The sequence below is a fragment of the Seriola lalandi genome, unplaced genomic scaffold (genome assembly GCF_002814215.2).
Source record: "Seriola lalandi dorsalis isolate HSWRI2012SDOR001 ecotype SW California unplaced genomic scaffold, Sedor1 jcf7180002054327, whole genome shotgun sequence".
In the NCBI taxonomy this organism is placed as follows: Eukaryota; Metazoa; Chordata; class Actinopteri; order Carangiformes; family Carangidae; genus Seriola; species Seriola lalandi.
The window spans coordinates 20,732-36,054 of record NW_019524880.1 but is presented as its reverse complement, the minus strand read 5'-3'; the positions used below and the strand labels follow the sequence as shown (position 1 = coordinate 36,054).

Sequence of the window (15,323 nt, the reverse complement as noted above, 5' to 3'; positions counted from 1 at the left end):
TCTATGGTCACACTGTTTCTTTGGTCTCTGCTGTCATTTGTCGGTCACAGTCACAGTTTCCAGCTGCACTATGAATGTTTGAATGATGTTTTCAATATGGACGAGGACAACACTATGATTTGTGTTATTAGTTTAAATAGATTGTGTTTGTTCATATTTTAGGACAAATTTATACATCAATTCAGTTCATTTTAAAAGGTTCACTTTTTCCCTTTTTAACCAGTTCTTCTTCTTATTTATTTATTTATTTATCTTTTTTATATTCCCTCATTCTTTGATATAGATGTGTCTATTTATTTATTTACACACATTCCTCTGGTCACACTGAAACATACAAAGGAATAAACACACACCTCCATACAAGCACTGAAACATAATTCCCACCAACATGACGGTTCAAGATTTGTCGCAAATTAAAGTCATAACCTGTTTGTTGTGTCTTATTGTTTTGTGTTTCTGCCTGTATATGTTGCAGCAGTAGTAAATATTTGCTCCTACACTGACACCATGTGAACAAAGTATAAACTCTTCACATTGAACTAAGCTGTGTGATCTCACTGTGTCACTGTCTCAGATCTGCCACAGCCGCACTGGAGAGATCAACCCGGTCAAAGTCAGCAACCTTGTGAAGCTCTACGTGCAGCGCTACAAATACTTCCGGAAACATGGACGTAAAATGGATGAGGAGGAGAGGGATGACAGGGAGCCAGGAGTGCTACACTCCTCTGCCTGAGAGGAGACCACTCCGCCTTGTGCTCAGACCTGGGCCACCCTCTGATTGTTTGTCTGATATTTTTATTGCTTTCATAGCCACCTGTCTGTTTTTATGTGATCTCCCTTCTCTCTGTGATCTCACTGTAAATATGTTTCATTTAGAAAATGTATCACTTATACCATGTTGAAGAGGTGGATGCTGTCATGCTCACCTGTGTGATCTGATACAGTCCAGTACTCCAACCCTGCAACACATACCACCTGTGTGAAGCGATTAGTTTTTGTTGACTGTCTCATTAGAAGCTTCACAGCGGTGGTACTGATCACAGGATGTTTCTCGGCAGCAGTGGATTAGGTCTCCATGCTGGTTTGTCCTCCCCATCCCCATGTATATGCGAATCCCAGCTGAGGAGAGGAGTAATACCCAGTTGAACACATTAAAATATATTGTACAACCCTGAAGGACACTACACCCCGTCTGTCTCAGACAGTATGGAAACAAAGCTGTCATGGTCCAGACACACTGACCTCTCAGCTCTGTCATTCTGCCGTCTCTGTGTTGAGTGCATGTGTTACTGAGGTTGAGAAAGTTGCTAAATCTCTTTATAAAATGACTTGACCAACAAAATATAAATGTTGCTTGAAAACCAGTAAAGTGGAGTGGTCTTATTCGTTCAGCTTGGTTGCTGTTAGGGCTGCACAATTAATCGAAATATAATCACAATACAGCCAAGTGCAATATCCAAATTGTAGGAGCTCAATTTTTTTTTTGATAAAAGTCAAATGTGTCACATTGTTGAGCACTGTTAGCACCATAAGTGTTGTGGTGGTACGGAGACACCCTGGCCTACAAATCATATTCTCCAGATGTAAAGGAACATGTTTGTTTGGTACACCGACAAAAACCGACAAAAATCACTTTTTTTTTTTCCAGTGAAAATGAAATGAAACCACCAAATTGCATATCACAACATCAGCCAAATTAATTGCAATATGGTTTTTTTTCATATTGTGCAGCCCTAGTTTCTGTGTTTGCATCAGTACTTCACAAAGCTCTGGAGCTGGGAAAATATGAAAATAATATTTTTAAAATATAATAAATAATACAAAATGTACAATGCGTAATAGGAATGGGGAAAAGTGCAATAGTTCCCAGTAAAACCAAGAAGAGCTTGGTTGCTTTAACAGGATTTATTGGTCATTAAACAGCTAATCTGAATATTTAGACAGTGTTAACAGGAAGCCTATAATATACAGAGACACAGTCTTCCTGTCAGACCTGAAATACCTGTCACCCTGATCAACGATCACCGTCTGGAGCGGAATATTTAAAACTGAAATACACTTCTCCCAACTGCGATACAGAGGGTAAATCCCGACGATCGCCGATGTAATGATGCGGCGCTGTGCTCCGTCCGCTGAGGTTAACGTCAGCGTCGTCCCTTTACGGCAGCCCGCCATTTTACTTGAGAACAGAGGGTACTTGCACGCATCGAGCTAGCTGCGGCAACACAGTGTGTGCCCCCCCCCAGCGGATCGCTTCTAGTGGTTGTTTATCCTCCTTTTGACCGTGAGTTGGTCCAGGAGACCTTCATATATCTGACGCTTCTTCCCCTGGTCCATGGTGTGACATTTATCAGACATCGGAGGAGAGACGGTAAGAGTCGGACTCGTGGCTCCTTGTTAGCATAGTAAGCTGGGTGGCTAATGCTAAGCGATTAACTACGGGGCGCCTAAGAGACTAAATACTGAGTGAAAACGTTTGTTACCAGACGTTTATTTTTTATAAATTTGATGGTGTGTGCGTTTATAAGTGCTGCCTGGTCGATTTAAAGGTGCCCACAGCGCCCACATGGCGGAACCGTCACGGAGGACGAACATTAGCACACAAAGCTAATTGTCCTTCCGCCGCTGGCTTTGGCCCGCCGTGTACCGGCATCATCCTGCAGTGTTGGACGTGTTACTCACACATGTTACTGCTTATCCAGGTGAAAGATGACACAGTTTCTCCCCCCGAATCTGCTGGCCCTCTTTGCTCCGCGGGACCCCATACCGTTCCTGCCTCAGCTGGAGAAGCTGCCCCATGAGAAGCATCACAACCAGCCTTACAGTGGCATCGCTCCGTTCATCAGGCACTTCGAGGTGAACATTAACCTGTATAATGGTCTGAATGCTCTGGTTAATTCCCTCCTCTTCCTCAGTGCTATATCTACTCTGTGTTTGTCAACAGGATCCCAGAGATGCCCCCCCACCAACAAGGGCAGAGACCCGTGAGGAGCGGCTGGAGAGGAAGGTGTGTTATTCACGAGGGGCCTCCATGAGTACCCAGCAAAGGGGACATTTTAACTGTGGTTCTAACCCCAGGTGCTACAGAAATTTGTATGTGTAATACAGCTTTGACTGGCTGTCTGTGAGACTGTCCATCCTGTGCTTTAGAAGAAGCACAGCATCAGTTACTAAACACTGGATAATAGTTTTTTCTGTGTTGATCTGCGTTGTGATGTAACCATCACACCCAGCTGTAAAGCACAGCTGTGCCAGGGGCACCTTAACATCTCTGTAGGCCCTGGGGCTATTGATGTTTAGGAGGCATTTTTACACCACCTGACCTCCTGGATTAAATTGAGAAACAGCCACCTGCTCTGGTCTACCTGAGATTGAGTTGCAGTGAAAATTAAGAATCAGGACAGGAAACAATTATAAGAAAAATGGCTGTTTCATATTTGAAATTGTATTTATAAAAACATAATGTATCTAAAATAACAGTAGGTTGCCGGTTACTGAGGCGGCATCTTCAGCTTAAGGCTTAATGTTATGGACAATGTTTCATATCTTGATATTTCTGCCAAATCACACGATAGTGATATAATATCACTGTAGGTTCACGCTAATTTAAAATTTCAAGTTTAGCAACAGTAAAAATTAAGCGCAGGAAATTTGATATTGTCCCCATTGTTGTCTTTTGTGATATCAATATTGTTCCTGTCCAAATCTAGATAAAGACATAACATAACTGTTGGTGGCAGTAGTGCACCTTTAAAGTGGTTTACCAACCACCACAGAAGAAGAGAGTGACAAAAATGGAGGAGAATAAAACTAAAAACAGAGCAGGAGAAGTCTCAGCCACCCGGGAGGAGAGATGAGAAATTTCTGATTGAGTTACTGAAACTGAGTTGATTACTTTCCTACTCCGATTCCTGTCTCAGAATCATGTTCTGAGACCGATGGGATTCTTGGCTCCTTCAGAAACTCCTGCAGCTCAAACTGGGAGTGAATTCTGCTGCTGTTGTATAGTATCTGACAGAGTAGTGTGAGAAGTATTGTTAGATGTATATTTATTGATCCGAGCAGTTGACACGAATGAACAGGAAAAAACTACAGGGAGACTGTTGGTCAGATTGTGACTGTGGTTGTAGCAGATATTTAAATCTCTGTGTGTGAGAAGGTCTGGTCTGAGCAGAATCTCCTCAGCAGCTTCAAACAGCTCCTTCACTGTTTAAAGTTAGTTTAGTTTCAGACAGATGAACAGGGTGCTGGTGTTCACACAGCTCTGAGAGAGAGGGGCCACAGAATGTCTGTAAAATGTGAAATCATGAATTTGGGGCACATCCCCTGGTTTTCTCGTAGAAGGGGGCAGTAGTTTTCATTGGGGATTCAGGTTGTGACAGTGATCCTAAATCAGCATCTTTGTTATAACCTTTGCTTTTCAGAGGCGAGAGAAGATAGAAAGGAGACAAGCAGTGGTGGAAACAGAACTCAAGCTATGTAAGTTTCCATGGTGACTTCCATGACATCCTGTTTTCACTGAGTATAGTGTCTTGGTTTAAACTAATCCTGTTGTTCTGCCTGTATTTTGCCAGGGGACCCCCATAATGACCCCAATGCACAAGGGGATGCCTTCAAGACTTTGTTTGTTGCCCGAGTGGTGAGTGTTAAGAATCACACAGTTTTATTATTGTTATTATTGTTATTATTGTAATCATGGCTGATGTCTAACAGTGTTCTGTCTCTGCTGTAGAACTATGATACCACAGAGTCCAAGCTCCGCCGTGAGTTTGAGGTCTATGGCCCCATCAAACGGGTATGTTGACCAGCTGTTTCAAACACCTGCAGTAAATGTACAAACTACACTACACACTCAAAACTTGACCTAAAACCTGAGGGACACCTGAGCACCAAAACACAAGAAGCACTCTGTTTATTATTTATTTATTTGAATTCACATCTGAAGTAGAGTTTGGTTGTAAATGTTTGTGATGGACAACACAGTAATGACAGAAACATGCTTGTACATTAAGAAGCTGGTGTGTGGTTGACTCTGTCAGAAAGTAACACAACACTGATACACATACACACACACACACAGCTGGTGTTGTAGGTCTGTATGTGTAATGATGTTTCCATCTGTTCCAGATCTACATCGTCTACAACAAGAAGACAGGGAAGCCTCGGGGCTACGCCTTCATTGAGTATGAGCATGAACGGGACATGCACTGTGAGTACCACTGTAGAGCTCTGAGCCAACCTTTGTGTGTGATCACATGATGATCTGTGACCTGCAGGGTGGGTCTTCAGCTGACCCCCCCGTCCTTTACTCTGATGTTACTGTAATGATAAGGGGGTGGCAGCTCTAAGGTGACCACCACCTAATGAGCTGAGACGAATGTTTGCATGTTGAAATCTACGTCTGGTGGTTGTGTGATGTGTGTGTCTGTGATTATGCGTGTCGTCAGTTGACTAATAGTCTGGCTGAGGAGGGGAGTTGCATCATTCAGTGGGGCATCATGGGAAAAGAAGCAGGAGGTAGAAGTGTGTGTTTCCTCTGTGACCCTGACCATGTCTGCCTGTCAAAGGGCTCATTGTGTTTTAACTGTCAGGCTCTGGAAGAGCAGCTCTCCTGGTTGGACTGTAATGGTAAGCACAAGGTCAGACTGGTCACCGAGCAATGAACGGGGTTTACCCAGGACTGTATGAAACCCATCTTCTGTATGACTAGGAGCTTGTTTAGTTTTACTGGTGGTCTCCAACCCTGGTCATGGTGAGAGTAGTCCAGCTTCACCACAGCAGTGAGACATATAAAGCTGGTGGTGATGCCACAGTGAATTCTGCCTCAGTCTCATTAGATAATGATTGGTGACTCAGTGACACCATCATAGGTGATCAGTCCATCAGCTCTTCAAGACCAGAGTTGCTGAATCACAGTTATGTAGTGACAGCAGGGGTGAGGTGCGGGGGGATGTGGGGCTCAACGGTATATTAACTGTGTGTTGTTCTCATTGCCACTGCAGCCGCCAATCTGTGATGGCTATTGGCCAGAGCTGGCTGGCAGATGATGATGGTTATGATACATCTACACCCTACTACCACAGCTCAGTATATGGTTGGTATAATGGGTTTGTATGATGGGTAAGATTTCTTTCCACCCTCCATCTCCTACATAGGGAAGAGGAGCTACGTTCAATGGGTAAAGCGTCTTTCAAGCCCTCAACAGCTTCAGTGTAATTACTACCACTGGGATCTCAGGCTTTGACCATTGAACGCACCCCTGACCAGTAATTTTTTTCAATGTTGCCCAGTGACTCTGCCCTTTATGTTAAAGCCACCTCAGGTTACGGAGGTTACTGCTTTGTTATAGCCATGACTCAGCTGTATGGAGGGACACGGGGTCAGAAATCCAGACGTGTAGTTACACAGCTGTCAGTCCTCCAGCTTCTTCTGGATCCAGTTCTCAGTCTGTCTTGTTACAGAGCAGTTGAATATGTAAACACAGGTCTGAAGGCTCTTTAAAAACAACAGAACTGTCATGATACTTAATGATTGTGACTAAGAGTAAAATGATACTGATGAGTTTTAGTGCAGAGGTTCAATAGTCTTCTGTCTGTCAGTTAACTTCACTCTGTCACTGTCAATGGGTGAAACTGTAAAGTGATCACGTGACTTTATTGTCTCTGTTCAACTCAAGTGTTCAGTTGAATGTCAGTGTCAATCAAAGCACAGCCAGGTGTAAATGCATGAAGCTGAACATTATCTGTTGAGCTTGTTGGCTCGTTCTACCAGTGGAACCATTAAAACCCCCAGAGTTCACTCCCTGAGCAGCTACAGGGGGCTGGCAGGTTGTAAAGACAAATGATCTTAATTATATTCATACAAGTCTCATGTAGACAAGAGTTCACAACTCACCTGACAGGTTGACACTGTGCTGGCTTTAACAGAAAAGGCAGATGAGGGCAATTTTCTTGGTAAATGTTAACGGGTTAATTCATACATGATTTATTCACTATATAAGTAAAGGTAGAGTCTAGTGAACGTAGCCTCACAGATGAATTCATGATCAGACTGTTACAGAAACAGTTTCATGTCCTTTAAGTAGCTTCAGACACTGGACACATCTCAGGTCATTGTAGATCCAACACAGGTCAGAGTCAGGAACACGACTTCATTCAGTTTTAAGTTTAAAAACAAACATGAGTTGGTTCCTATCAGGAATGTAGCCCCCTGTTTGTTTCTGTTTCTGTTTGTTTCAGTTGGTCAGTTTTGGTAGGACAGGTGGGGGTTTGGTAAGGCCCTGTCATTGGATGGGATGGTGTCATCCTCAGTGGAGGGGTTCTGGTAAGGCCCCTGATAGGTGTTGTGACAGTATGTGTATTCTGGTGCTGAGGGGTTTGGTAAAGCCCTCAGACAGGGACAGAGTCGTCAGTGAGGGGATATGGTAAGACCACCCACTGTACAGGAAGAGTGAGGGAGTGTGGTAAGGCCCTCAGAGGTTCTGCTGTAACTGATGGGTTCTGGTAAGGCCCTCTTCTCAGAAAGGTTCCCCTCAGGGACCACCTCCACATCAGACCAGTGTAGCAGACAGGATGAACCACCTGGATCTCCCCTACGATCATACAGGATGGATTGACAGACTGTTGTGTGGTGTAACAGGGTGAGGGGTGGGACCAAGTCTGTCACGTACACCAGGTTGGAAATGAGCCGGATGTTGATAAAAGCTCCTCATCGTCGTCTTCATCATGTTGTCTTCTCATAAAGATTAAAGCTACAACAGAGTGGACCACCATGTCATCAAATCCAATTCAAAATGTACTTTTAATGGTGCCAGACAGATACATTTAATTAGCATGACCAGTGACCTGCTGCTCTGTGTGCACAATCAATAATTAATGATCAATAATTTGAAAGATATAAAAAGTAAAAATCAAGAGTCAGGACTTTATATGGGTTAGGGTCAGGGATAACCCTAACTCAGGTGATTGTCACAAGTAGTGAATACACTACATACACCTGTGATCACTGCAGTGCTCTTAGTTATAGATGACCACAGAGTCCCAGCGGGTGGAGTTAAATATCAATACAGATCTGATGTGAGTCGACGTCTCATCACAGTCAAACCTGTGAGAGACTGAGGAATGTGTCGCTCTGCTTGTTCAGTAGTAATAAATATAAAGAATCCACACAGTCTCAGACCTGACCTGTTAGACACCACTGTTATTGACTGTAGACAGTGAAACTGAAGCTGGGTGTTTAAAGTAACATATCACTCATCGGGTGGAAGGAAGTCTACTCCCATTATCCTTCGGCTTTTACCCAGAGAGCAGCCATCTCGGCCCCGCCTGCTCCTGGTCAGTATCATAATGCACTGTTTGTTTCCTTGGCCACATTGATGTGGTCGTGCTCCATCTCACCTCTGTCTTCCCTCTCCCCACTCCTCTCCTCCAGCCGCCTACAAACACGCAGATGGGAAGAAGATCGACGGCAGACGGGTGCTGGTGGACGTGGAACGAGGACGCACGGTCAAAGGATGGCACCCTCGCAGGCTGGGTCAGCTGACACCTTTATACTGTTCCTGCTTTTTCTTGATATTTTCTTTAAATGCACACGAGTGTACACACCTTTTGTGCTGTTTATTATGTTGTAGATTCAATTTTAAATTGACAACATCAGCACTCTAACCCAGAATGACAAAGTGAAAATGTCAATCTCTGCAGATTTCAGGATACACACACTCAGTGTGTAATTATGGAGTTAGTCTTTTCAGTATGGAGGAGATTTCTGTTCTAGAAGTGATCCCTTCTCCTTTTGTGGAGTGTAGTAGTTAACGCCTCCTTCGGTTTCTGCAGGAATCTAAATGAGTGCTGTTAAATATGTTGTTGTGGCTCACGTGTTAAAGTTTGAGCCTATTTCAGCTTCTCCCTGTAGGTTCACAGGGTGAGTCTCTGTAGGTCTTAGATATGTTCCAGCAAGAATACCAGAACCAGAGTTACCTGCAAATTCCACACTTTCACTAAGTGTTGATGGATGTGCAGAGTCTTTGCTGCCATGGAAACTTCCCCCTTTTGTAAACTTGTCTAGTTATAGTATGAACTGGTGTCTAAGTTTCGTATCATTTTTACCTGTGGGTCAGTGTTTTATCTTCAGCCTGACTGCAGGTTACAAAGTGCTGGGATGGATGCATCACATTCACGTACCAGTGTCCACTCTTAAACTCTTCACACATTTGACTTGTGTTTTGCTTGTTTCCTGATCCAGGTGGTGGACTGGGTGGTACGAGGAGAGGTGGAGCCGATGTCAACATCAAGCACTCTGGGCGAGATGATGCGTCGCGTTACGACGATCGGCCTATAGGCGGGTGAGTCCTCTCAGGGAAGACCTTTCGTTTGGTAAAAATAGTATAATCTGAGTATAACGGTCTTCAATTTGTCTTGATTCCTCACAGTGATCGGGATCGCGGGGAACGGAGGGAGCGCAGCCGGGAGCGTGATCGGGACAAGGACAGAGAGCGCCGGAGGTCCAGATCCCGTGAACGCCGTCGACGCACCCGTTCCCGGGAGCGAGAGAGGGAGAGAGAGAGGCAAATTGGAGGAGGAGAGGACGGCGGCGGCGGTGGCGTTGGTGGTGGCGGTGGCGGCGGAGGCGGAGGCGGCGGTGGCGGTGGTGGTAGTAGTCGGCGTCGAGAGCGAGAGAGGGAGCGTGGGGGGGCAGCAGGAGGAGACAGCAGGAGCAGGGAGAGGAGTCGAGACCGGAAGAGAAGGAGCAGGAGCCGGGATCGCAAGAGGGACAGGGAGAGAGGCAAGGGGTTGGATGGGGAGGACGTCAGCCAGGGAGACGGGGTCCCTGAGGGTGGGGAGCGGACGCTGGAGGAACATGAAGGAGAGGTGGGGGAGGGTATGGAAGAGCGTAGAGACAGGGACAGAGAGAGGGACAGGGACCGAAGGCGTAGCCACAGGGACAGAGACCGGCGCAGGGGAGACCGAGACAGAGACAGGGAGCACAAAAGGGAGCGGGGGGAGAGAGACAGAGGAGACCGCAGGGAAGAGCGCCATGGGTCCCTACGAGATGACATGGGCCCCCAGGATGACATGGGCAATGATGATGAGGGGGGAGCTCCGCCACACATGGAGGAGTACAGTCAGGATGGAATGATGATGGACCAGCAATCGGTGCCATCAGCTGACGGCTACGGCTCCAGTGAGAACGGCTACAAGATGGAGGCTCCAGGAGATGAGTACTGAGATGACCCCTCCCCTCAGCAGACCCCCACTCACACCGCCTTGACCTTCTACCAAGGCACAAGTTCTGAACGAGGTCAGGGACTCCTCAGACATCTAGCTAGATTTCCTCCTGTTGAAATATTCCACTTGATATTGTTGCACACAGTTGATGCATTTAATTGATCTGATCTCACTAAAAGTTGCAGCTTCCTGCGTTGCCCAACTAATCCGTGCCACTCAATGTTATCAGATTACCTTAGTGATTTTTTTTTTTTTTTTTCTCTCCCTCGGCCTGGGATGATGTGAACTGTAAGGAGCTCGGTTAGTCTTTTATTTCCATATTCATGAAGCAGTGACACTGTCAATTTGTCTGGACCCAGTTTCTGCTCGATGTCTGTGAAGTTGAAGGAAACGTGCTGTGACAGTGGAGGGCTGTTTATTCTGTTTATTCATTCTGGAAGATTTTTTTTTATGTCTGCTGTTTGTATGTTAGATTTGCAGGGTCATTTTAATAAAGATGTGTCTGAAAGTCTGAGCTACTCCATCACGTTTTACTGTGCCTCACACCCTGTGACTTCACTGTGTTTGTGTCCCTTTACCACACAATATGAAACGGTGCTGGACACATGAATTAGATTTTAATAAAAAAAAAAAAAGAAAATTGTAATTTCACATTGACTAACTGCCTACTGCTGCTATATAACAGTAAATATGATGTTCAATAAGGGGTTAAGAACACCAGAATGGTCCTTTAAAACATCAGATAAATGAAGTGTCAGAAATGGTTCCCTCCTGCGTTACTGTTGTATTTCATCAGATCTTAGTCCTGATCAGGGAGCTGTATTCAGATCTGGTCTGTGTCTGGGTGTGAACAGCAGCAGCAGCAGCAGCAGTTTACTTTAAACCTACGTAGAAGATGCTGAAACGCCTCATTACAGAGTCACGCACTGGAGCTGGAGGGAGGCAGCTGCGTCAGGTTGTCCCGCCTGGTCCTCGGTCCAGCATCCCGACCCCGCTCAGTCCGACCGTCGCCTTCAGCCTGCGGACATGTTGTAGGACATGGACCCCAAATTGCTGTGAACCAGACTTCCTGCTCATATTCGCGGTTAATTAGCGGCGGAGCTCAACATGATGTCCTCTTACTACCACCCAGCCAAGGATGCAGACATGGCGGCCATGACGGAGCCGCTCTGCCTGGAAAGAGGTAACGAGCCAGCCGAGCCTCGGCATAATTCGCTGCAAACAGAGCAGCTGGACGGTGAACCTGTTAGTGAAGGGGCCCAGCAGAGCCAGGTCCTCGTCCCGAATGAGCCGGTGCTGGTGGGAGTGACGGTGTTTGGTTGTAACTCACTGGTGAAGTGACGTCAGTGTCGCAGTTATCACTGATAGATGCTACAGAGGGCTCGGCCTGTCGTGCGACCATCGTTCGTGTCCGGCACGTTTCTCGTAGTAAACGTCATCAATCGCGGAGGCCGGTCAGAAACGGCACTGCTGCTTTCCCGCCCCGCGTCGGACTGAGCATTATGATGTGTCTACCTGTCTACCACAGTATGTCATCAATGAGATGCTGGGCCGACACGTATGGCTACATCACTGTGACTTACCCATAGACTGTATATAAAAGGGCCTTACCAGCACGAGCTAATGTTATTACAGCCTGTAAAGCGGAAGCGGCAGGCGCGCGGTAAAGGCGGGGCGAAAATGACTAGGTAACACCTGAGAGCTGTATAGAGCTCATAGACCTTGACTTTTATGAACGAACTGAATGAATTTGTTTCATAAAGTAAACTCTCAGCTGATTTCATTGTCTCATGTGCTGAAAATTAAGGTACACGATGAACTGTAACGTATCATTTGCGTAAGTGCCCTATCAAACGCAGCCCAGCCTTATATCAAGGTAATGATATGAGGCATTTCTTTAAACGTGAATTTGCGGGTTTGCTGTCAACCTGCTTTTCTGAGTCACCACCCACAGTTTCCCTTGTATTCTCTGCCGCTGCGATTACGCGACACAAGTATGGGAAGCCAACAGGGTCACATTTCGTCCCCATTTCCCAGGCATTTGACATATTAGTCGTAACTCAATACAGAGTACGCCAAATATAGACTGGACGGAGTATTAGGGCCATATTGAGGAAAAAAGAAATCTGAAATTTCGAGAATAAAGTCATAAAGAATAAAATCATAATATTTCAAGAAAAATTGTCTTAATATAATATAACAAGAATAAAGTTGTAATATTACGAGAAAAAAAATGTAAATGTAAAACTTTGAGAGAAAAAAAACAAATATTTTATAATTTCCCCAATTTTAGGAATATTACATCAACCCATCAAACAGGTGAAAGGACAGTCAGTGGCAGCCTGAGCTGCTTCTTGCAGCTGCTGTTTGTCTGTCTTACAATGGAACAGACTCAGTTTCTTCACAGTCTTTTTAATGTCCGGATGATGATAATGATGAGCCAAAAGGTGAAGTATCTCCTTATTTGTGAAACCTCTGCTAAAGTAGAACTTCACAGGTTGGTCCACATTCCTCATTTTAAAGCTTCTGATATTTCCCATTTTTGTATAACAACAACATTTAACCTAAACGTGCCACTTTACTTTTGTAATATTATGACTTTATTCTTGTAATATTATGACTTTATTCTCGTAATCAGAATCAGAATACTTTATTGATCCCAGGGGGAAATTAGATTTGGTTACAGTTGGTCCCTCAGCAAAGAAAGAATAGATAAATAATAGGTAAAGATAAAAAGATAAAGATAAAAAGAATCATAAAATATAATCACAAAATACAAATAATATGTACTTATGCTATTTTAAAAGAATAGAATATGTAAAGCTATGAGTATAAATTGCACTGTTCGAATAATTTACTAAGTATAAACAAATAAATGATGATGTATAAGTTATGATGTGACGTCAGACACCCTGAGGGACATGTTGTATAGCTTGATGGCCACAGGCAAGAATGACTTCCTGTGGTGCTCTGTGGTGCATCACAGCACACCATGGAGTGGTTGGGAGGTGTTGTCCAGCGTGCTCTGTAGTTTAGACAGCATCCTCCTGTCTGCACCCACTGCCAGAGAGTCCAGCTCCAGCCCCACAATGTCACCAGCCTGCCGGATCAGTTTGTTGAGTCTGTTGACAGTATGCTAAAGCCCTATAATCTGACTTTATTCTCCTAATATTATGACTTTATTGTTGTAATATTACAACTTTATTCTAGAAAATCGGATTGTTTTTCCCTCAATGTGGCCCTAATACTCCCTTGTACAGACTCTCGTTCTTGGGAGTTCGAACTTAACAAGTTCAACTCAGAAATCCAACAGCAGCATTCTTCCTAGCCAGTCAGCTCTGCACAGGTTACACTTTAACACACCTGTACCTGACTGTGCTGTGACAAATGAATGTGCTTTTGTCAACTGTCCAACAAATCATGTTTTTATTTAGCTTCATCTTCTCAGACTAACTAGCAGCAATAAATATTATATTTCCACTCAGAGACCAAATTTCCTCTTCCAAAAGGATTATTTTATCATATATGAACTGTACGCTGTCAATGAAAACTCAGGTTACAGACTAAAGTAGTTTGTTATTGAGTATTTAGATTATTAGTATTGACTGTTTAGAGTATTGAGTATTGCAGACTTTGAGGCCACAGAGTGGAGGACACACTATAACACTATAATACATAACACTATAATACAGTGTTAGTCCACAGGCTGACAGGACCTGATTCTCTGGTCTGACCCCGGTACATGAACCAGTCTGCTGAGCCCCAAAACCTCCAGGTGGTCTCTTCAGTGTTTTTCAGTATACGGGTGTTTTGTGTGTCAGATGTGTGCAGGGTGATCGAGCTGCTGGACCGTCTGCAGCGGAGCGGTGAGCTGCCTCCTCCCAAACTGCAGGCCCTGCAGAGAGTCCTCCAGAGCAAGTTTTGTGCAGCCATCAGAGAGGTAATGTACAGCAGGGTGTAGGTCTTGGGACAAGTACGGGTGTACAGCAGGGTGTAGGTCTGGGGACAGGTACGGGTGTACAGCAGGGTGTAGGTCTGGGGACAAGTACGGCTGTACAGCAGGGTGTTGGTCTGGGGACAGGTACGGGTGTACAGCAGGGTGTTGGTCTGGGGACAGGTACGGGTGTACAGCAGGGTGTAGGTCTGGGGACAGGTACGGGTGTAAAGCAGGGTGTAGGTCTGGGGTCAGGTATGGGTGTAAAGCAGGGTGTAGGTCTGGGGTCAGATATGGGTGTACAGAAGGGTGTAGGTCTTGGGACAGGTACATGTGTACAGCAGAGGCTTCATTAAATCAGCTGGGAATTCTAAGTCCACTGATCAGAAACAAACACAAACTAAACTACAAATACAACAACACAGGTCAATTAGTCTGACAGTTTAAATACTTCAACCATTCACCAACACATGAATCTATTCTTCAGGGAAAACAGACAGTGGCTGCTAGACAGACTGAGGTGTCACTTCCTGTGTTTAACTGCTCCACCTGAATCTGACTTAAAATTAATTTATTGAAATAATGATTTCATTAATTATTAATGAACTGAACTTGACGTTTGACCTCTTTATTAATCTCATGTGTCCTGATGATTCAGTCACATAAAGGCCTGTTGTCTTGATGTTTATGAAGTCGGCTTGTGTGTGTCCATCACTTTCCTCCACTGACATGTGCCCCGTTTTCCTCCAGGTGTACGAACAGCTGTATGACACTCTGGACATTGTTGGAGGACCAGAGGTACGAGCGCAGGCCACAGCCAAGGTATGAATAACTACAGTCCTGTACTCCAGACACTGTGAAGGAGGGAGATCTCAGACTGTGTGGGGGGGTCTTCCACAGATCTGAGGGTGTGGTGATCAGTCAATATGCACTCAGCCAATCAGTGTGGCTCATTGTTGTCCGGTGCAGAAAGACAATGTGAACACAGTAAATCACAGGAGGTGTGACCTTCTCCAGTCAATGAGACGGAAACAGATAAAGGACATATTTCACCTGTAACTCCACCTGGTCTAACTCACACCACTTAATATACTTCTGCAAAAGACAAGGACTGTGGGTTTTCTCCTCCATCACCTCCACAGGGAGCACATTCTCTTTTAATGGTC

General features: G+C 44.9%; 3 protein-coding genes across 3 annotated transcripts in view; all 3 read left to right on the top strand.

Annotated features, from left to right (window-relative positions):
• The window catches only part of scaf1 (SR-related CTD-associated factor 1), a 10,931-nt gene extending 9,562 nt beyond the window's left edge, over positions 1–1,369 (top strand). The window contains exon 5 of the mRNA XM_087174198.1: positions 545–1,369. Coding sequence (XP_087030324.1) covers positions 545–733 — 189 coding nt within the window. The 3' untranslated portion in view covers positions 734–1,369. The remainder of the gene's footprint in view (positions 1–544) is intronic.
• An 805-nt stretch (positions 1,370–2,174) lies between these two features.
• Positions 2,175–10,734, top strand: snrnp70 (small nuclear ribonucleoprotein 70 (U1)). The gene is made up of 10 exons (XM_023407100.2): positions 2,175–2,371; positions 2,703–2,856; positions 2,945–3,007; positions 4,425–4,479; positions 4,575–4,639; positions 4,733–4,795; positions 5,128–5,209; positions 8,431–8,532; positions 9,241–9,340; positions 9,428–10,734. The coding sequence occupies exons 2-10, from the start codon at positions 2,710–2,712 to the stop codon at positions 10,221–10,223; spliced, it is 1,473 nt and encodes a 490-aa protein (XP_023262868.1). The 5' UTR covers positions 2,175–2,371; positions 2,703–2,709; the 3' UTR covers positions 10,224–10,734.
• A 397-nt stretch (positions 10,735–11,131) lies between these two features.
• LOC111655612 (protein lin-7 homolog B-like) overlaps positions 11,132–15,323 on the top strand; it is an 8,502-nt gene continuing 4,310 nt past the window's right edge. Inside the window, exons 1-3 of the mRNA XM_087174202.1 lie at positions 11,132–11,406; positions 14,045–14,163; positions 14,908–14,979. Of these exons, the coding sequence (XP_087030328.1) occupies positions 11,331–11,406; positions 14,045–14,163; positions 14,908–14,979 (267 nt within the window). The 5' untranslated portion in view covers positions 11,132–11,330. The remainder of the gene's footprint in view (positions 11,407–14,044; positions 14,164–14,907; positions 14,980–15,323) is intronic.